This window comes from Schistocerca gregaria, chromosome 5 (genome assembly GCF_023897955.1).
Source record: "Schistocerca gregaria isolate iqSchGreg1 chromosome 5, iqSchGreg1.2, whole genome shotgun sequence".
Taxonomy (NCBI): Eukaryota; Metazoa; Arthropoda; class Insecta; order Orthoptera; family Acrididae; genus Schistocerca; species Schistocerca gregaria.
In genome coordinates, this window is record NC_064924.1 from 295,285,672 (window position 1) to 295,307,206 (window position 21,535).

Consider the following 21,535-nt stretch of genomic DNA (forward strand, 5'->3'; position numbering starts at 1 on the left):
AAGAAAAGTGATGAACAAAAAGTAGCGTTGAGAAAAGTGGAGAATGATATTTTACGACCATCTAGTTCGGATGAACGTAAACAGAATGTGCAAGAGAGTATTTGAACACGTCAGCCATAAAAACTCTTAAAGATGCAAGTGGCTCCAGGAAATTAGAAGTGATCTGAAAGAGACGAAGAGTAATGGATAAGAAATTCTAAACAAAGATATATTTAGGAAGAAAATTTTAGACTCCGGTCTTCAGAGAAAACCAAAAACGGAAACTGGAACAAATTGATTAGAAATTCGGAAACAACAGCACTCTGATCGTATGAAAAACAATTGGTGAAAGCGGTAGTTAAATTACAAGTAGTTATTTACGTGGACCATAGGAGGCTCAAATTGATTAAAAAAAATATGGGACTCGTGATTTTATATCAGCCTTATGTTTTAACTTCCTTCAAGAAACATTTGGTTTTCAACTGTATAACTTACCTTCTTAGCCTCAGCTCCTTACAGATTAGAGCTACTGAGGAACAGTTACTCAAAAGCAGCAGTACCTGTAAATATAAGAATGATCTGAAAAGTCTGGTAAATCTATACTAAATTGTGGTACCTCTCTTTTTTGTGCTGTGACAATTGGTGGAGATTGCAAAGTTTTTTTCCAATTTTAAAAACTGTCTGCATGCATATTGGTGTGTTGGTAGCGAACATAAAGGATGAGTGTACGCGTTTCATTGTTTGATGAAGACGAATACCCTGTGTCGATAATGGAAACCGAATTTATAAGTTCGTAAGGACGCTGGACCAATATTTACGTGTTTTATTACTGGTTAAATCAATTTAAAAGTTCTCCCCTACAACTGTAGATTTGGCATGGCCACTCCCAAGGAAATGAAAATATAATAGTCTGTCACATAAGCCGCAACAAATGAACTGAAACTTTCACAGTTACACAGTTTCTCTGTGCTTTGTCAAGACGTGTAAATAAATAAAAGCAAATGGCGAGGGGGAGTTTTGAGCGCGGTTCTTTCGCTTTATGATCCAACATCGTGAGCCAGAGTTGAGGCCGAGCGGTTCTAGGCGCTTCAGTCCGGTACCGCGTTGCTGCTACGGTCTTAGGTTCGAATCCTGCCTCGGGCATGGATGTGTGTGATGTCCTTAGTTAGTTAGGTTTAATTTGGTATAACGTAAGAGTAGGTAACAGCAGTTTTCTGTACACGATCCACGTTCCTGGTGGTATGTTCATTGAGGATTGTTCGTACGATAGTGAGCTTCTCATTGCAGTTCGCGTTCATCATTACTCTGGGGTTCGCAATAATTTTTGTTCCCAGTGGCTGTCTAGCGCTTATTGCTGCTACCTAGTGTATTCAATATATTATTTGTGTGACCCTAAGAATAAGAGTTGGCATTGATCTTCATTTACTTTCGTCCCAGTTGCTGCGGTTACTGTCTTATAATGTCTTTAGACATTTGTAGGTCCTGGTTAGAGTTCACGGTTATGCTGACAACTTCAGCTCCGCTCAGCTATCCAAGCACGATCCACGACCCATACTGAAAGCTTTACTTGCGCCAGTACCATATCTTATACTTTCGAAACATCGTTGTAGTTTTTCTGTAACTTTGTGCGACCAGCATTTCTAAAAAGAAAGGTGGGGACATGGTTAGCCACAGCCTGAAGGATAGAACATTTCCTCGCGAAAGACAAAGGTCGCAGATTCCAGTTCAGGTCTCGCACACCGTTTTAAACGGCCGGTGAGTTTCAAACCTCTCACACTTGGTTGAAGAGTGAAATTCAGTCTTCTTTTCTTTCCTTTTTTTTTCTTCTCAGAATGCTAGTCTCTCATGTTTGCAGGAGAACCTCTGTGAATTTAGAAAGATAGATGAGGTTATGGGGAAAGTAAGGCCGTGAGTAATGCTTGAATATCTCAGTTGATGGAGAAAATTCCGGCAAATAATAAAGGTGAAACGTCCCCTTAGAAAAATTATACAAGACTGGTCTATGTGAAACGTCCTCTTTGAACAATTATACACGACTGTGCTTAAACTGACACACAATATCTTTAGCGCAACGCAATCTGACTTCCAAAAATCCCTACGAAAGAATGGCCCTGACTAGCATTAACCTATATGTTTCACAGATCACTTACCTCACAAAAATCTTCGTTACTCAAGCTACTGCAATACAGCGAGCGCCACTACTGCCAGCTAAATAAAAGATTCAAACTACTGAAGGCACTAACTACTGATAGGCATAGTTAGCAAATGAAAGATTTTAATAGAGAACAAACAATGTATTTACCTCACTAGTCATAATATATATAGCAATTCATGACACCAATTCTTACAAATTTCAAAACTCCGCCATCTCTCTCCCCACGTCCACCACTGCTGGCGGCTCACCTCCAACTGTGCAATGCTACGCGCTGTTAGCATCCAGCTGCCGCTGCCCAACACTACAATGGCAGACAACAATGCAAACTAAACACCGACTGCGCACAGCACAGCCAGTGATTTTTCATACAGAGCGCTATGTGGTGTTGGCGTTACCAATAAAAATACTTAAACAGCCTACTTACATAGCCCCCATGTTCCCCACAAAAAAATTACAAATTGTTTCGGGCAGTGGCCAATACAGATTTGAAAAAATTTTTCATAATTACAATGACAAAGAAATGAAATGCACACACTTATCGATACAATGTTGGTCAAAAGGTAAAATTTTCTCACAGTCCATAAAGACAGTCATGATCATTCATCAAAGTAAAATTGCAGTGTTTTTCTCAAAGTCTGAGTAGTAAAAGAAAATACACATGGAAGTAGTGGATTTCCATGCAGTCTTGAAGAAGTAGCGTTGTCCTTCCAACGGAAAGACAGTGCTGACTCTTGACATGCAGACAGGTAATGGGCCACAACAGAGCAAACCCACAGCAGTGTCAGTCGAAGTTTTAAAGAATATTGTTTGGTAGGTCGTCACAGAGTAGACCCATTGTAGTCCTAGTAGAGATTACGGTATTGGTGGGCCACCAGAAGTGCAGACCCACTGCAGTCCTTGTAGAAATAATGGTATTGTTGGGTCATCAAAGGTGCTGACCCACTGCAGTCCTTGTAGAAATAATGATATTGGTGGGTCATCAAAGGTGCAGACCCACTGCAGTCCTTGTAGAGACGGCCAGCAGCCATCTGTTGCGACTGTGCAGGTGCACCATAACTATTGAAGAGTCTTGCAGAGAATACAGCAAGTCCATAACCACCACTTGTGCACTCACAATTTTTTTATATGTCCTTAGAACCAGCAATGCTTTTATCCAGTCCCTTGCTGAATTATTAACGCACTATCAGTCCCTACTTCTCACATATTGTCCATATACTATGACCAACAGAAATGTGTGCAGTGAAATGTAATTTACAAGTTACTTAATTTGATGAACTGGTGTCAATTACAATTTTATAACATAAGAATACAATAACAAAGGTACTAAATATATCATTAAACAACATAACAGTACAGATAACTTTTGCAGTAATATAGGCTTTACAAAAGAATCGAAATAAGTAATACATCAGTGTTACAAAAATTATGACATAAGTACATACATAAAAAAATCAGAACTACTTTTGAAACATCAACTTCACACATGAGCATTAGAACAAAACAGAATAAATTATGTGTAAACATGTTTACGAAAATAAATAACATGTTATTAACGCGAATTATATTTGAGGATAACAGTATTCCTCATCATAGTGAATGTAGCTTAGTATTAGAAGAGAAAAAATTCTATGAAACAGCACACAGAGACAGGAAGAAAACAAATACACAAGGGTACACAAACACATAGTGGGATAACACAAAAGGAAAGGACAGGGTTTGTTTTACTGCAGTACTTTGCAAACAAAACTTTCTTTACTTCTCGGAGATCTCCTTTCGTTCTTCATTATTTCCAAAAAGTCCTATCTAAACCTGCTTTCTGTATTCTGTTCACATCCTCTTTCAAAAATAGTTTTTCTCCACTGTACACTACTTTTTTGGCTAGACCGTTTTCTTAAAGCTTCTCGATGCTTTTCTTCCAATTAATCATAGTTAGTTTCTTATATAGTCTACCCCCTCTTAAGCTAACTTAAAGCTACTGAGCTCAGATGCTAAACCAAGGGACGAGGCAATGCAGCAGCGCAAAACAATTTATACAAACAACAATGAAATAAAATGGAAGTTGCCAAAGAAGCAGCAATATTAAAACTAATATAAGGCAATGCACAGCAAACAAGAAAAATAAATCCGTAGTAAAACTGGCTTAACAGAGTAATACAAAGTGAAATTCAGTAGCACTATGCCTGGCACACAGTAGAAGCAAATGCAACAGCTTATAACTAAATATGACAAAGCTCAAGCAGAAAAAATGTTACACTAAAGACAACAATGCAGATAAGGACAATGTCTATCCACATCTTAATGTCTATGCAATTAAAGTGGTGCACCACAAAAATTTATTGTAAAAAAATATTACCATGTACTTGAAAAGACAATTCTGTATGCAATTTCTGTGAAGGGAAATGTTTTTTTGTGCTACTTCGTTTTTTTTAAGTACATCATAAAGTTATTATTTACTGGATCTGTAGGCATAAAATATTTATATTAGTACATCCATAAAATTTATTTTAACCAATGCTTCAGTGCAGTTAGAAACTAGATATTAAACAAAATGAGTAAATAAATGCATAAAGCAAGCCACATGGTATTTCTCTCAACTAGCAGGACAATAGCCATGAAATGTTTCTCGTCGTTTCATTAGGCATTTTAGTAAATATCATAAATTAAGAGCTCCACAGTGTAATCATATGTTTTCAAGTTTGGGCGTGTAATATTTGCGATGCTTTCTACAAAGGAATCTCAATAGCGAGGATAATGACCTCTTTTTTTTTCTCCACCTCTGCCTCTGTCAGGCACACACAAATGGCTTTCTTTTGTCAGGTGGTTGTCGCGGAGCTGGGTGCTCATGACGCATTACATGCAGGTGGTCACTTAACTGTCTTATCGAAATATTTACGACACCAGTTTCCGCTACTGTGGCAGTCTCATATAAAAAAAATCACAGGTCAAGAATTTGCGTTACAAATATGTAGAAACAAAATCCTTTAAATAGAATAGTGTCCAAAAAATTTTCGCCAGCATAGTGATACATTCACGCATATACACTCATTTCATAACTCTTAAAGTACGATTCTCGGTTTCCAACATCCTTTTTCACAAATCAGAGTCCCTAACCACTACTCATTATTTCTTACCTTATTACTCATATATATATTCGTCGACACTTCTTCAATATTTCATCATAACAGATACGTAGCATAACCAAATAACTCATATAGCATCAGCTTAAACATACCTCAGCAGCATAATTCACATCGTCATCGTAATAATAACATCAAAACACCACAGTCAAATTCTCAAAATCTCTGTAGCTTCCTCCAACAATTTCAAAACCTAAAAAAAAAATTCTCTGCTCATGTCAAAAGAGTCTTCTGCCTCAAACGTGCTTTAAAAATCGTGATCACATACAAAATATGTCATTCAAAGCTCTCATAGTATCACAATGGTTCCGAAAAAATATGAACTGTTCACAAAGTACAGACAAAATACCACTTCGTAAGTGTGAAGGTATCCAATGGTGTAATTACGTAAACATCTGTCACTGATGTAGTAAAGTAAATGTTTGTCTCTCTCAGTTAAATGATCAGATAGCTGTGTAATTTATGTGTTAGAGAAATATGGTACCGATGTGTAAAGTTGTATAAACAAATACCATATTAGCTAGGGCTCCTTGTGCTTGCCAAACACATGGTACACAAAGTAAGCGTGTACCCCCCTGAGGAATAATGTAATTATATCCTCAGGTGTTACAGTTTACAGCAATGGAATGAAATGTATCACGGAAAACTTTCTTTGTAATTCAAATATGTTGAAAAATAAATAGTTTAATACGTGTCCTGTAGCGCTAAATGTGCGTCTTGCTGTAAGACAATCTTTGTGGAAGTGTCGTAGTTATTGTCCTCCGAAAGCTAAGTTCTGCAGAAGTCAATGTACTTACCTCATGATAAACGAAATTGAAATGCTTTGCGTATAGATATCTTAGTTATTACGCTTATTGCCGTGATGAAGTAAGTACTGTACTGTACGTATTGTTGTGCTACAGAAAAGGCTGTCTCATTGTAGCTATACCACAAACGTTACTACTAAAACATGTTTTACTTTCCAAAAAAATTCAGAAAAACTGTGCAGATATAAAACAGATAAACTGCAAAAGCAACATTGTAAATTGTCACTCATTAGTAGCGTCGTGATAAAGTCGTGTAGCTGTCACAGAAACTAACCACTATATCATCTGGTATCTCAGAGAAAGTACTTTAAATCCAGAATGTATTTTCAAGTAAACCAAAATGTTGCGTTAAAATCTCATTAGCAATAGTGGTAAATGTTCTAAGTATGTGAGCCTTATAGTCGTTACGTAATCGTGCAACTAACAAGCAAGAATGTACACACGAAATAACACAGTGATGTCTGTTCACTATAACAATGCACTCGTAAATACTGTCTAAATATGTTCCGTAGGTTCTAGACTGGATAGTAAACTTCAGACATTGTTGCGTGTTAACAGTTTCTCAGTGTGACAAAGCATACTAGAAATGTGAAGTGAAATGTTTTATGGCAAAGACAAAGTTAAAAAGCAGATTATATTTCAATAAACGGTTTTACATGTTAAATGTGGTGTAAACCTTTACTCTTCCTAGCATGCAGAGTTTCAACTTGAACGCAATTATCATGTGGTATACGTCGGTAAAGAATACTGGAATTTTGCTCAAGGTTAGCGTCTATGTTATTCTTCTCTGAGCCAGCCGGCGCACGCGGCTGCCTGCGGTGCGAGTCATTGTCTGTTTCTTTGTTGGCGCGCGTCGTTAATGGGATTAGGAGACCTAACTTCTACAAATTCACCTTGCTGAGAGGGCCCTGTCCTGTAGGAATCCCGCCAGTTCTGATGCAATTCAGGTCTGTAATTTTGTCGGTAGATTCCATAGTTTCTTTCTTGTCGGCCACGTGGTGGAGAATTTCTCCCTGAATCGTAACTGCGCGCTGGACCGTTGCGTTTGAAGTTATTCTGTCTCCCGTGATAATAATTATCTTGGTTCCCGTATTGTCTGTTTCTCTGATTGTGTCTGTGATAGTCATTACTACGGAAATGCGATCTTTCTCTGTAACTATTATTACTCCGCCAGTGGTTGTCATATGGGTGGTGTCTGTTTTGGTCACGATTTGCGTTGTAAGAATATACTTGTCGTGTCCAGTTATTGTTTCTTTCATCGCGGAATTGCGACGGATGTGACCTGTAATTGTTGTGTTCCTGTTTTCGCGTTCCGCGATTGTCAGTGTCAATTTCTAATTCTTGTAAGAGTCCCTGAAAAGCTTCAATGTCGTCTTTGCAACGACCTGCCAAAATAATATCCGTAAATGTTCAGGCAATTTGACTAAGCAAATGCGGATGAGTTCTGACGGGCTGTATGGGTTTGACAGGTACTGATTCTTGTGCAACATGTCTTCAAAATATTTCACAAGACTTGGAAAATTCAGATTGTTCGAAATGTTTCATCATCATGATGCCATGTTTTACTCGGTCTTGTGTGGCTTGGGACCAATATGCTGAGAGGAAGGCATGGTAAAATTCTCCTACACTGTGGCAATCGTGAATGACCGATCGCATTCTTACAGCTGGTTCATTCTCTAAGTAGCCACACATAAATTCTAATCTGTGCTCTAGTGACCAGTTGGGAGGAAAAGAATGAGAGAATTGATGGAGCCACGCTTGTGGATGAATGTCGTTGCCAGAATTTTTAAATGTTTTGAATTTACGTGTAGTAATGAACAGCTTATAGTCAAAATCATCGTGTCGGCGGGTCGCATATCGGTCATTGTTACGTCGTTTCGGCGGTTCCATCTCAAAATTCGGTGTACTTTGCCAATTTCTTTCATAATCTCCAAAGTGCCCTGTGTTGTTATTTTGTGGCAGTTCCGTGTTTTTATGTCCCTCTTCCCGTATTGGAGTGCGAGTGTCCTCTGAAATACGTAATTCTTGTATTACCTGTGTCAACCGATCTTGTACTTCCCGGATTTCTCTTTGGTGTTGCGTATTAATTTGATTCTGATTTTGTTTGAATTTCCTAATTTGTTCGAACTCTTCTGTGTCATTAAAGACTACCGGTTTTGTGTCATTCAGATTATCATCTACCTTCATAGAAAAATTAGTGAACTGATCCGAAAGTTCGGCTACTTTCTCCGATAGTGAACACATTTCCTCAGTGTGTTTTTCTGAACCAAGTTTCAGAGTGTCCATTTGTGTTGAAATCGAATCTACTGTGTCCTTTAAGTTTTCCTGAGTTCTTGCAAGTTGCGTAACCGAATCGGTGGATGCAACTGAGTCCATTTTAGCTTGCAAGGTGTCGTGATTTTCACGAACAGTTTGCAATTCTTTTATGGCTGCTTCGTGATTCTGTAATCAGTTTTCATGCCGCAAAAAAATAGGTTGAAAATGCTCACAAATTTGTGTTTTTACGTCATTACAGATTTTTTGACATTTCGATTCAATGTTATGTAACTCAGTAGTTAAATCTTCACGTGTTTGTTCAAGTGTGGTGTCTAACTTCTGAAGATTATGTTCCAATGTGTCCAACTGTTGCTGTGTTTGTCTCTGATTTTGTTCCATTGTGTCTAGCTTTTGAAGATCATGTTCCATTGTGTCCAACTGTTGCTGTGTTTGTCTCTGATTTTGTTCCATTGTGTCTAACTTTTGAAGATTATGTTCCATTGTGTCCAACTGTTGCTGTGTTTGTCTCTGATTTTGTTCCATTGTGTCTAACTTTTGAAGATTTTGTCCCATTTGTTTCTGATTTTGTTCAAGCGTTGTGTCTAACTTTTGTAGCCTTTGTCCCATTTGTTGCATTAACTGTAATAACAGTGCACTGGTGTCTGAAACATGTTCCTCAGTGCTTTTCGGCAGTGCATTTGAACCGGCAATATTAGCATTTTGAAAAGCAGAAAATGTGTCTTGATTTATTTCAGAAAACGGTGAGGACGCAAAATCTGAATCTACAGTATTTGCAAGATTGTGTCCTGTCATTTCGGAATCCTGAGGCGAGCTGTTGCCGACCGATCGATCGATAACGCTTCCCTATTCACTAATTGTTTCACTGCCTACACCATTATTTGCAACCCGCTCCATTTCCCTATACACAATTACCAAATTACTACTTTGAACATTAGTTAATTCATTACATGGTGGCGCTAACACACTGCTTTCGTCTTCACTGTCATTTCTCAGATTACTTTGAAGCCTAGTATTACGTTTTTCACACGCCATTATTGTCACAATTTTTCACACGACAACACAGAAAAACACAATTTGAAGAACAAAAATAAGAGAACACATTAACATAGCACTGAAAATAATATCTAGCTAATTGCAAGCACAGCTGCGAAATACTTGGTGCAACTCTACATGCATGCCACAACTGTTGTACTGTACAACAATGAAAGACTACAACTACAAAGGAAATTCTCTCTATGATTACGCGCTAGCAATAAACAAAAGCTACACTAATTACACAAACTACAAGGAAAAAAATCAGAAGATTCCAGTGAGGTATCCTTGGCTAAGGGTCGACATATGAAACTTCCCCTTAGAAAAATTGTACAAGACTGGTCTATGTGAAACGTCCTCTTTGAACAATTATACACGACTGTGCTTAAACTGACACACAATATCTTTAGCGCAACGCAATCTGACTTCCAAAAATCCCTACGAAAGAATGGCCGTGACTAGCATTAACCTATACGTTTCACAGATCACTTACCTCACAAAAATCTTCGTTACTCAAGCTACTGCAATACAGCGAGCGCCACTACTGCCAGCTAAATAAAAGATTCAAACTACTGAAGGCACTAACTACTGATAGGCATAGTTAGCAAATGAAAGATTTTAATAGAGAACAAACAATGTATTTACCTCACTAGTCATAATATATATAGCAGTTCATGACACCAATTCTTTCAAATTTCAAAACTCCGCCATCTCTCTCCCCACGTCCACCACTGCTGGCGGCTCACCTCCAACTGTGCAATGCTACGCGCTGTTAGCATCCAGCTGCCGCTGCCCAACACTACAATGGCAGACAACAATGCAAACTAAACACCGACTGCGCACAGCACAGCCAGTGATTTTTCATACAGAGCGCTATGTGGTGTTGGCGTTACCAATAAAAATACTTAAACAGCTTACTTACAAAGGTTCAACGTTTGAGTCACAATCTGGCACACCTTTTTAATCTGCCAGTAATTTCAAATCAACGCGCACTGTGCTGTAGGGTGAAAAATTGATTGTGCGACTATTTTACGTATATTTATTATAAACAGCCTCAACTGTAGTTTATAAGACATATTTTAGAAATTGTACGTATGTGGCACCTCTAATGACAGCATGTCATCCAGTATGAATACTGTTGACAGTAACTTCAGTCAGACTTTTTAAGTTGAAGAATTGCATTGTTCGCAGGTAAAACATTACTTTGTCGAAACGTGGTTCATTGTGATGTGCATGTCAGGATCACATATTAATAATTAAGCCACGTATTTCAGTGCAGTAATTTTTTCATTTATTACCCACCATACCATATACATATTTCAGAAGTCACGTATAGTTTTAAATCACGTCCTGTTAATAATTAACTACTCGGACAAAGAGTTCGCCCAGTTAGGACTGAATATCGCATGACCTTTCTCTCTTGGATGTTGCTGCAGTTTTAAACACTTTGAACTCTTTCAGTTGTTTAGCGAGCAGCACAGTTAATAAAAGTTATTAATGGATATAATAAAGATTAGCGTTTACTGTAGATGAATTATCAGTTTAGCAGCAAGTTGCACATACTCTTGTTACGATCAGATCTATTTTTCTGAAGCGATCCTTTGTTTCCTAGACGTACTACCACGTGATCATAATTGCTCAAACGGCCCAGAGTTTGTAGTCATGTTACATGGGCTATACTCGTAATCTATGAACCAACATTTTTCACAGTAAACTAATCATCAACTCATGTTACATATGCTCATACTATGTTTTACTTAGCAGTCCATTACGGCCGGCCGGAGTGGCCGAGCGGTTCTAGGCGCTTCAGTCTGGAACCGCGCGACCGCTACAGTCGCACGTTCGAATCCTGCCTCGGGCATGGATGTATGTGATGTCCTTAGGTTGGTTAGGTTTAAGTAGTTCTAAGTTCTAGGGCACTGATGACCTCAGCTGTTAAGTCCCATAGTGCTCAGAGTCATTTGAACCAAGTCCATTACGACTCCATTGACTTGTGATATATTACCGCCACTATCACTAATAACCCAGTGAGCCAGTAAACTATGGTTTCAACCCCAATATCAATCATTTTCGATAATGTGACTCTTTTCCCACTCTCTTCCATTGCTGATGCTGGATAAATGTTGTCATGGGACTCTCAACGATCACGCAACAAACCGGGAAAGTACTGGCAGTTTTCGACAATGTGTCGCATCTCCACCACACCCACATCCACTCATACTCGTAGGAGCGAAATATCATCTGGGCAGTTGCCATTCAGATTAGTGGCATATTACACTGTACACATGACACTACCTGCAGTCGTTGTCGATTACATGAACTTTACTCCGTCAGTCCATCCCCTTATCCTGAACCTCCTTCCTTGTGGTAAGAGAAACAATACAGATATTTGTATGCAGGGTAACTCGCGTAAGAATAAACATCCCTTTTGTTTGATAAACGCTTCAAGATTACTATCTGACCAATGTGGAATTGACAACTAAATGGCAGGGAAAGCAGACCCGCCGGTATGAAAGATGTCGACAAGTATTCTGTGGTCAACACAGAAGAAGTAACGGCAAGATGGGTCGAAGGGTTCAGTGACTTCAAATTGGACTAGTCACTGGTTGTTACCTGAGAAACAAATCCATCAGTGTCGTTTCAGACCTAAGCTCCCCATGTCGAGTGTTGGTAGTGCGCTTGTGAAGTGGAAACATGAAGGATACACCAGATCTACACCAGTTCCAGGCAGACCTCACGCACTGATGGACAGAGACCATCGAGCAAGCCGGCCGCTGTGGCCGAGCGGTTGTAGGCGCTTCAGTCCGGAACCGCGCTGCTGCTACGGTCGCAGGTTCGAATCGTGCCTCGGGCATGGATGCGTGTGATGTATAAACTGTTAGGTTTAAGTAGTTATGTGTCTAGGGGACTTATGACCTCAGACGTTAAGCCCCATAGTGGTTAGAGTCATTTGAACCATTTTGAACCATTGTGCAGCGTGTAAAAAATTGCGTGATATCAGCGGAATGAGTCATTCGTGAGTTACAGAATGCTACCAGCAGTCCAGCTACCACAATGGCTGTGTGTAGGGAGTTAAGAGAATGTTGAAAAATGGTCAAACAATACCCTACATCCTGCACATTTCTGTAGTCTGTTAAGAGACGCATCAGGTGGTGCAAAGAAGGACGCCACTGGTCAGCGGACGACTGCAAACGAGTAATTGTGAGTGATGAATCACGTTATACCTCTATGGGAATCCGATGGAAGTGTTTAGGTTTGTTTAGGTTAGTTCGTCCAGTCTTATGTTGGGTTAAGTTAGGTTACGGTAGAATGTTGTTCGTCTGTATGGGACCTTTGCCAGCTGGGTTTGATTCAAGAGATTGAGAAGTTCCAAAGAAAAGTGGCAATATTCGTGACTGGTACATTTAGCCATCGCAAGAGCGGTATAAATCTCATTGAAAGTTTGAAGTGGGACACAATTGCTGTCAGAGCACGCTAAACGGAAGGGGCTGCTCACTAAATTCCGAAATTTGATCTTCGACGCGGATGTAGAGCATATATAATTACCACAAACTTTCAAATCGCGTAATGATCACCATTCAAAGATAAGGGAAATTAGAGCTTCTACTGAGGCATCCAGACAGTCGTTTTTCCCTCAGGCGATCCGAGAGTAACTTCGGCGAGAATTGTGCCCTCCGCCACACACCGCTTCATGGCTATCAGAGTATACCCGTAGATGTACGTGTGTAGCGCCAACGTGACGTGTGGGTCGTGTGGTGTTACAGTACGAGCGTATTTTTCGAGCTTAGTTTTTGGTCATCTTATTGCGTTTAGAAAAACGCTAAACGCGGAACAATGTGAACACATTTTATAGGATCAGTGATAATTGTTTCATGGACAGTAACACTCCTTCAATGAACTGGCCTGAGCAGAACACCGACCTCAACTCAATAATCCTTCGGTATGAGTTACAACGTCGACATCGTCCTACACACCAGCGTCCAACATAACTTCCTCTCTGATTTCGGCTCTTGAAGAAGAATGAACTGCCATTCATCCACATACATTTAGACATCTTACGTAAATGGTCTACAGCAAAGTTCAAGCTGTAATAACAGTGAATGGTCGACGCAACCCATATTAATGTTCACTATCAAGTATCACGATGCTTTTAATCGGGCTGTGTAGCTCAACGAGAATTTCGGGAAATGGCAATCGATTATATTTTGTAACAATGTTCGAATGCTACTGAAAAAACGAGTGCAGTGTATATCAAGTTCGTTAACATCGGTGTTAAAATGTTTTGAAAAATCACCAAAGAAATACGCTAAAATTGAAAGGCAGTAGTAGCGGACTCGGGTACTGTGGTGTAAAAACGCCAAGCTGGGCTCTTATGAGAGGCTTTCGGGAGATGACAGTTTACACAAGAGTACGTAATTCTCTATAGCACATTTTAAATTTCCAACTCCTGTATCAACTGAAATATTGAAGCAACTAAGATTATTTTTTAAAATGGGAGGATTTAATTTTTAACAACGTTCAAATTATGCTGCAAAACAAGTCAAGTGCACATCACGCTCGTCATGTAGGTGTTTAAACTTATTCCCATCATCATCTGAGAAATGCGGTAAAACAGATTCGGGTACTGTGATGTGAATCCACCCTTTCGTGTGAAATTGTGTCATTACACTCAAAAATCATGGGATACCGCCTAATATCGTGTCGGACCTCCTTCTGCGTGGTTTAGTGCAGCAGCTCGACGTGACATTGACTCAAGAAGTCGTTGGAAGTTCCCTGCAGAATGTTGAGCCTTGCTGCCTCTATAACCGTCCATAGTTGCAAAAATGTTGCCTGTGCAGAATTTTGGGCTTGAACTGACCTCTAGATGATGATTTACAAATGGTCGGTGGGATTCATGTTCGGGATCTGGGCTGCTAAATCATTCGCTCGAACTGGCCAAAATGTTCTTGAAAACAATCGCGAACACTTGCGGCCCGATGACACAGTGCATTGTTACCTACGAGAATTCCATTTCTGTTCCGGAACAAGAAGTCCATGAATGGCCGAAAATGGTCTCCAAGTAGCCGAAAATAACCGTTTCTACAATAGGATCCCGTCTATTCCAGGTAACAGCCCACTCCATTATGGAGCCAATACAAGCTTGCACAGGGCCTTGCTCACAACTTCGGTCTATGGCTTCGTGAAGTCTGCGCCCCACTCCAGAGTTATCATCAGCCCTTCCCAACTGAAATCGGGACTCGTATGGCAAGGCTATGGTTTTCCAGTCGTCTAGAGTCCAACCGAAAAGATCACGACCTCAGGAACCGTCCTGCAGGCGATGTCGTGCTGTTAGAAAACGCTCTCGCGTCGTTCGTCTGCTGTCATACCAGTTAACGCCAGATTTCGCTACCTATCGTAACGGATGCGTTCGCCGTAGGCCCCACATTGACTTCTGCTCCTATTTCACCCACTGTTGCCTGTCTGTTAAACTGACAATTCTACGCGAACATCGCTGTTGTGGCTCGTTAAGTGAAGGCTGTCGACCACTGCGTTATCCGTGGTGAGAGATAATGCCTGAAATTGGATATTCTTGGAACACACTTGATAATGTGGATTTCCGAAACAGTATCTCATGCGTCTAGCTCGAACTCATTTTTCGCGTTCAGAGTCTGTTAATTCACATCGTGCGGCCATAATCATGTCAGAAGCGTTTTCGTATGCATCACCTGGTTACAAGTGACGTCTACGGCAATATACTGCCCTTTTATACCTAGTGTACGCGAGACTAGCGGCATCGCTACCCCGTGACTTTCGTCAACTTACTGTATACAGGTGTGCATCGGGAAGGTTAAACATACGTCTAGGCCGTCATTCACACGATATGGGTAGTCAGCTATGATTATTGTAAATGGAACTAAACGTGGAAGAAGCTAACCTAGCGGAAGGGGCTTAGGTAACCTGTCCCAAATGTGTGTAAGTTTAGGTGAACAAGTTTGTGGTGACAAAAATACTCACGCGATACATTTAATACAAGGAATTAGACTGGCACGTGAAACCCAATTGGAGGTGAATACACTACAATAGCCGACTCTGACGACATTTCCTTTCAATTTTAGCACTTTTATCGGCTATTTTCTCGAAACATATTTGAACGCCAACGTTAACAAGCGTTATATCAGTGTATTCGTCTGTTTCACAGATTTCGAATGACGTTAAAAAGTTATGTATCCCCACTGTGAACAAAATACTAATTTCAATATCTCGACATTACAGAGTTATTGATATTCAACATGGAAGAAAATTAGGTATCCCTCTGCGTGCTATCATTTTCCGAAAGCTTCATTTCGATATTTTGAACCGTTCACGGCGTAATAGGTGGGTCTCGTCTTGCGCGACTCTCTCTACACAGTAAAATAAACAATGAAATAAAAACTGAGCCTTGCGTGACTCGTGTTTCCGCCATCATGTATTTTAGATCCTGTTTTTAACGTACTTCCACCTCATTACGTAAATTTAAATTACTACTGCCACTGAGTTGGGCTTTGCCTGAACGTGAGCTGTGTTAGCAGCGTGTATCCATATATCCCCTCGTAGTGTCTTTGCTCGACTGCTATTACTTCCCGGTCGTTGTCTTTCGTGAGTCGAGATCCAGTCGTGAGTTCGGGTCTGCCAGTCAGTTGCAACGCGGCTGGAGCGCAGTCCGGACTATTAATGTCGTTTTGGAGCAGCATTGAGGTCTGCATTGACATGGCTCGCCCGACCATTATCGCCACGCATCACTTGAGCCGGGCCATGGTCTTGCTGGATCGTCGTTCCGTCGTCCTACCGGACGACGCATTTTGGCTCGCCGATCGTTCCTGAGTCTGCTATGTGTGTGTGTGTGTGTGTGTGTGTGTGTGTGTGTGTGTGTGTGCATCGACTCCCGATTTGTCTTCGTGCATGCTTAGTTACTGTTGGGTGTCGTTCAGGTCCACGTGCAAGTGATTGTCAGGTTGTGTGTGGGTTGTATGTGTAGCTGGCGTTGTTTTAGATGTTGTCGGCATTCTGAGAGGGTCGGTCGGTTGCTGCGGACCTGGGAAGTTATCTCCGCGCGGTGCAGTCGGCTGAGTCCGTTGGCGGTCCCTGCACAGTGTCAGAATGTGTGTGGAGCTGTGCGATCACTACGATCTTCGTGGTTCACGAACCAAGGACGTCAAAGTTGAGTACTGGTTTCAACTACCTAAGCCACGTCCACTCATGTTGTGTGGTTCGTTTCGGTAGTTCGCTATTGGGGAGGTTTTGCTGTGAGCAACGCAGAGTGTTTCTGTTGCTGAAATTTAGCTGCCATATGGTGTAATTAACTATACTGGTTGACTACAATTTAGGTGGAGCAGCCGAATATTCTACCTTGTGACCGGTTGGGTTTCGGTTACCTGCCCTGGCCACTGACGTAATTTCGGGCAGTGTCCTTTCCTCACCTGTTGTTGCTGTTCAACACGGTGTGTAGTTTTGGACAGCTTAATACATATACATGTTTGATTGTGGATAATCACGCCGGTAACATTTTGTGTTCGAATTCTCATGTACCTTGGTGACAAGCAAGTTGTTTTGTCGGTCAGTCCGTGGCTGTCCCTTTGTTGGGTTTACGAGGGATCAAGTGTAGTTGGGCTCATCACCTGTCTCACCTAAGCGAATGAGGGAAGACCGACCTCCCTGGAGGCTTCTTAGTGCCGTTTTCTTTATTTTTGTTCTCACTGGTGTTTGCAATCAATCATAGCTAGTGATTTAAAAATTCTCGTTTTTACTGGATTTTTTGTTTTTTTTGAATTTAGGAAAATAAATTGTTGGCCACTTAAATACTTATTCGAAAAAAATACAGCCTTCTGCCTTTAAAAGCTGATGGTAATTTACTTTAAAATCTTGAAAAATTTACTGTGGGCCTTTAGCCATTTGTATGGCATCTTGTTTATGTTTGTCTATTCAACCTTTTGTTGAGGCTCTCAACCTCGCTGCAAATACATAATTTTATTTGCAATTTTAACTGCATGTTTTTACCAATTGATATTTATTTTGTTGCTTTAAGATGTCTTGTTTGGAGGCCTTCAGCCGTGAAATAATCACCTTTTTGGAACTCGTGGTTCTAAAAGGTTCGGTTATGTTCCAGTTTGGTTGAAAGGTGTTATTAAATTATAATAAATTACAATTTTGAGTGAACCTGACCGACACTTATTTGGCCTTTTTCACAATCCTAATCATCTGTTCTGCCTAGTGGGTTTAGTGGCCGTTTCAAAAATATTTCAGAAGTAAATGACGAGGTTAGGACGACGCAGTTCAGAAAGGGATTGACTGTCGATGTCTGCTCGTACTCGTGGACAATATAGAATAGGACGCACTGATAGGCGCTGGGTATGTCAGAACAGACAACAGCTGGAAGGCACTCAGGCTCGTAACAGAAAGTTACTGGCAGATGTCATGGGGGACGCTGCGACCATGGGAGACGTCGCATTTGGAAGCACTGGGATGCATATTAAATGGCCTCGTTCAGTCCAGCAACAGCTGCAATTTATTCAGCAGATGCGAGCTGAATATTTCGTCGCAGACTATCTGAGCGCAGCGAGCGACACCACTGGACGTTGACACGAAACATTCAAACGTTCTCCATCTACTCCGAATGTCTACTTTTCAGTAGAGTGATACGGTTTGAAAACCAGGTAATTAGCACATGTTGATGGGACGATCCAATGTTCTAATTTGTTATGACCAGTTTCTACAGTAACTAGATGTCATCTTCTGATTCTCAGGTCTCCCTGAAATATAAATATATTTCAGTATCGACGACATATTGAGAAAATGCGCCAACTACAATAACAGAGTTCCACACTGGTTTGTCGGATACATAAAATTTGCTAAATAAAATATTCTTAGCACCAATAAGGAGTACAGGAGCAAAAACAAGTACACTTAAAGACGATACGTCGACGGCAACTCAGTAAGACGCACTTTGTTGTCAGTGATGCATCATATTTAGTGATGAATTTATGTACCAGGTTTTGGTCCTGTAGTCTTTATTGGTGCTGAGGATATTTTATTTAGCGAGTTTTATGTATCTGACAAACCATCATGGGGCCGTTTTGTTGTAACTGGAGCATATCCTCAGTGCATCGACAAGACTGAAGTGTAGTTATATTTCTGGAAGATCTGAGAATCTGAGTGTGACAGCTAGCTACTGTCGAAACCAGTAATGAGATAAACTACTTCACATCAAGCAACCTAGGATACTAATATTACAAATTAAGACCATTTAACATTGTTCATGGCAGCCTCCCTAAACGATACAAACATTAGAAGGGAAAGCTTCCTTACGACGTTGAGGTCATTAGGCACCAAACTGTATAGCTCACTCACAAATTCGTATCCAAATGGGCAGTTACTGGTAGAGAGGCGTGCTGGTGTGGAGTGTTGGGCTCTACCCTGTTGCGCCCGGCTAACTATCTGGCTTTGGAAGTGGCTGCCTGCTCATGTGTACGTCGTGATAACGTCGATTTTCTCTGATAGCCCCCTGCCCTACCTTATTTTTGGTAAAGGTTATTCTGTTCATGGATTATGGTAGATGTGCTGGAGTTTCTTTCGTTAGGCTGGTTATCCCGCTGTTCTCCGTCACTCTACTCAAGCTACTAAATTTTCCCCCTTCTCTGTGTGAACTCCCTTGATGGCTGATATATTTGCGTGAATTTAAATTGTGTTTTCCTTTTATTACAATTTGTTCAGCATTTCTGTCATATGTGTCATTATTGCTTGGGTGTGAAATTAATTTGAATGTAATATATTCTAGTGCATCATATATATTCCTGGTCTTTGAGGTCGAATGTCGAGCCTTACCTTTAAGGTGGAAAGTTCTGGCTTGCCCGACTTGTGCGTAAATTTTAACATTGGGCATGATCGTGATAAGCGGACACCAGTTGGCTCGTTTTCTGGAATCACGTGTGAAGGTCTTAGTGAGATCCAGCACATCTCTTAAAAGAAGGAAGTCACTGTTTACTGTTGTATATTTTATTACTACTGTGATCTCGTGCTTATGTATTAGCTCTCAAGCATTTCTTGCTACTTCTTAAGTTTATTGAAGTGAATTTGTTTTTTGGGAGTCTTGTTAACAGTTGGCTGCTCCATCAGATTGTTATGTTTGGTCATTAGTGTTAAACGGTTAACCAGTTGATTACTTTTGTTTTAATTGTGCAGTTACTTTAACAGTCAGATTTTGGTCGGTGTCTGCGGTGGGGTTTGCATTTTGTAATCTTGTGTTGGCCCTGAGAATTTACTAAATTTTGGTGCTCAGTCTTGCATGAATTACACGTCTGGTTGTTTGCCCTCGGCTTCTCAACTTCATCGTAGCGTTGGAGCCGTTGGCCCCGGCGTGTTATCCTTTTACCTGCCGGTACACCTGATTCGGCTGGTCCACGTCGAGCTGTGTACGTGTGTGCGGCATGGTGTTCTGCTTCCTGTGTTGTTGTAGCCAATGAGGCGGCGCGGCCACCTTTCCTTCCAGGGCATCTCCCTATAAGTTATGTTCTTAATCTTTATGGCATTCGCAATTCAGTTTAAATCAAAGTGTCCACTACCCGAAGCCTTCGTAGTTAAGCCTTGCCTCTGCCAGCTCTGCCTTGTCGTTGCTGCCTTAAAAGTGGCTTTGATTTGAAGATCTTTCAATGTTTTAATTGTATTGGCGAGCCCGTAAATTTTAAATTGTTGTTACCTTTCTGTTCCAAATTTGTTACTGCCCAAAGGGGTCTCCAAATCTGTTATCGTAGTCCTGGACATGTAATTTTTTCAATATTGTTGCGTTTCCTGGTTGATGGACAGCTTACGGCAAAAACATTCTCCAGATTGGGGAAATACTGAACATATACATCTTAAAAATTTTGTTACTGTTCCTGTTTGAGAAAGTGTCAATGCCAAGGGGCTTCAAAGTGTGAAATTCTGAACTTGTAAAATTTTGAATAATGTTACTTCACTGTTTGAAAAGTTTTTAATGTCAAAGAGCTCCTTCAGAACCCATAAATATTTTTTGAAGAAAGGGCTTATCCTTCGGTTTCTAGATTGCTGCTGCGAAAAGTGCTCTGAAGTCATTTTAATCGTAACCATGAACTTGTAAAATTTCTTGTAAAATTTCCTCTACATAAGGGCCAATAATGAGTAGCCTATCTATGTAATGAAAGGTACTCAAATTGCTAAGATAATGCTCTTTATGTAATTGTAAAGAAGTCACATACGACTGATTTAAATTTCATTAGCGCCTAAGGAGCTCTCGAGTTGTATTTTTACAAATTTGAGCTTGTGATTTTAAAGAGGTGCTACTTGTCTTGAAGCAAAAGAAGAAAATTGTAACTGCTTCGAAAGATATTTAAACCATCTTATGTAACTTGTGTTAACTTGCTAAACTTCCTTTTCTGACAAGGATAATTAATGGTAAGTTAGGTCTTTCTGGTTTGTCCCCTCAAAAAGTCACTATTGACTTGTATGTTATTGATGTTTGAAGTATATCTTGTTAAATAAAGTATTACCTGCTATTGTGAAGCAACAAATGGCTTTCCATAAACTCTGCCTACACATTCCTCCGCCCATTAAGTTGTTGTCGTATACTGGGGCGTACACTCATTGGTAGCACCAGAGCGTGCTTGTCCTCGTCTTGGAAGTCATTTGTTACTGTTTATTTCGTATACGGGGTAGAATACGTTATATTATAACTGTTTCAGATTTGGTCCGGCGTGACGGAAAAAAAGGTTGCTGTGGCTTTATCTACACAAGCCCAGTATGAGCTGCGACTTAGGCATCAAGACGACGGCGGGGGCCTCCGTGAGATAGTGGCTCGATTCATCTGCCGTCTGGTCCAGTCCGGTCGACATTACCGTGGCCGCCATTGCCAAGGTAGGTGGCACAGTTTTTACCAGTTGGTATCCCTTACATGAACTCGACCGAAATCTTAGCTCCCTTATATGCAGTAAGCCAACCCGCTAACACTTGTGAAGAAAATAAGCTTAACTTTGCAATTAGAATAATTAGGTCACCTTCCATTAGGAAAGTGGGTGCACTCAGCGACTGTTACGTAATTTATAAATGATAGGGGGCAGCAGGATTGATTATGCAAATCCAGATTTCTTCTAGTGCCTAGCCATTATCAATGCACTATTATCATT

The 21,535-nt window shown here is 40.5% G+C and overlaps 1 protein-coding gene across 1 annotated transcript in view; it reads right to left on the minus strand.

Annotated features, from left to right (window-relative positions):
- LOC126273323 (uncharacterized) overlaps nucleotides 1–21,259 on the minus strand; it is a 136,169-nt gene extending 114,910 nt beyond the window's left edge. The window contains exon 1 of the mRNA XM_049976869.1: nucleotides 21,144–21,259. Coding sequence (XP_049832826.1) covers nucleotides 21,144–21,259 — 116 coding nt within the window. The remainder of the gene's footprint in view (nucleotides 1–21,143) is intronic.
- Nucleotides 21,260–21,535: the final 276 nt, after the last annotated feature.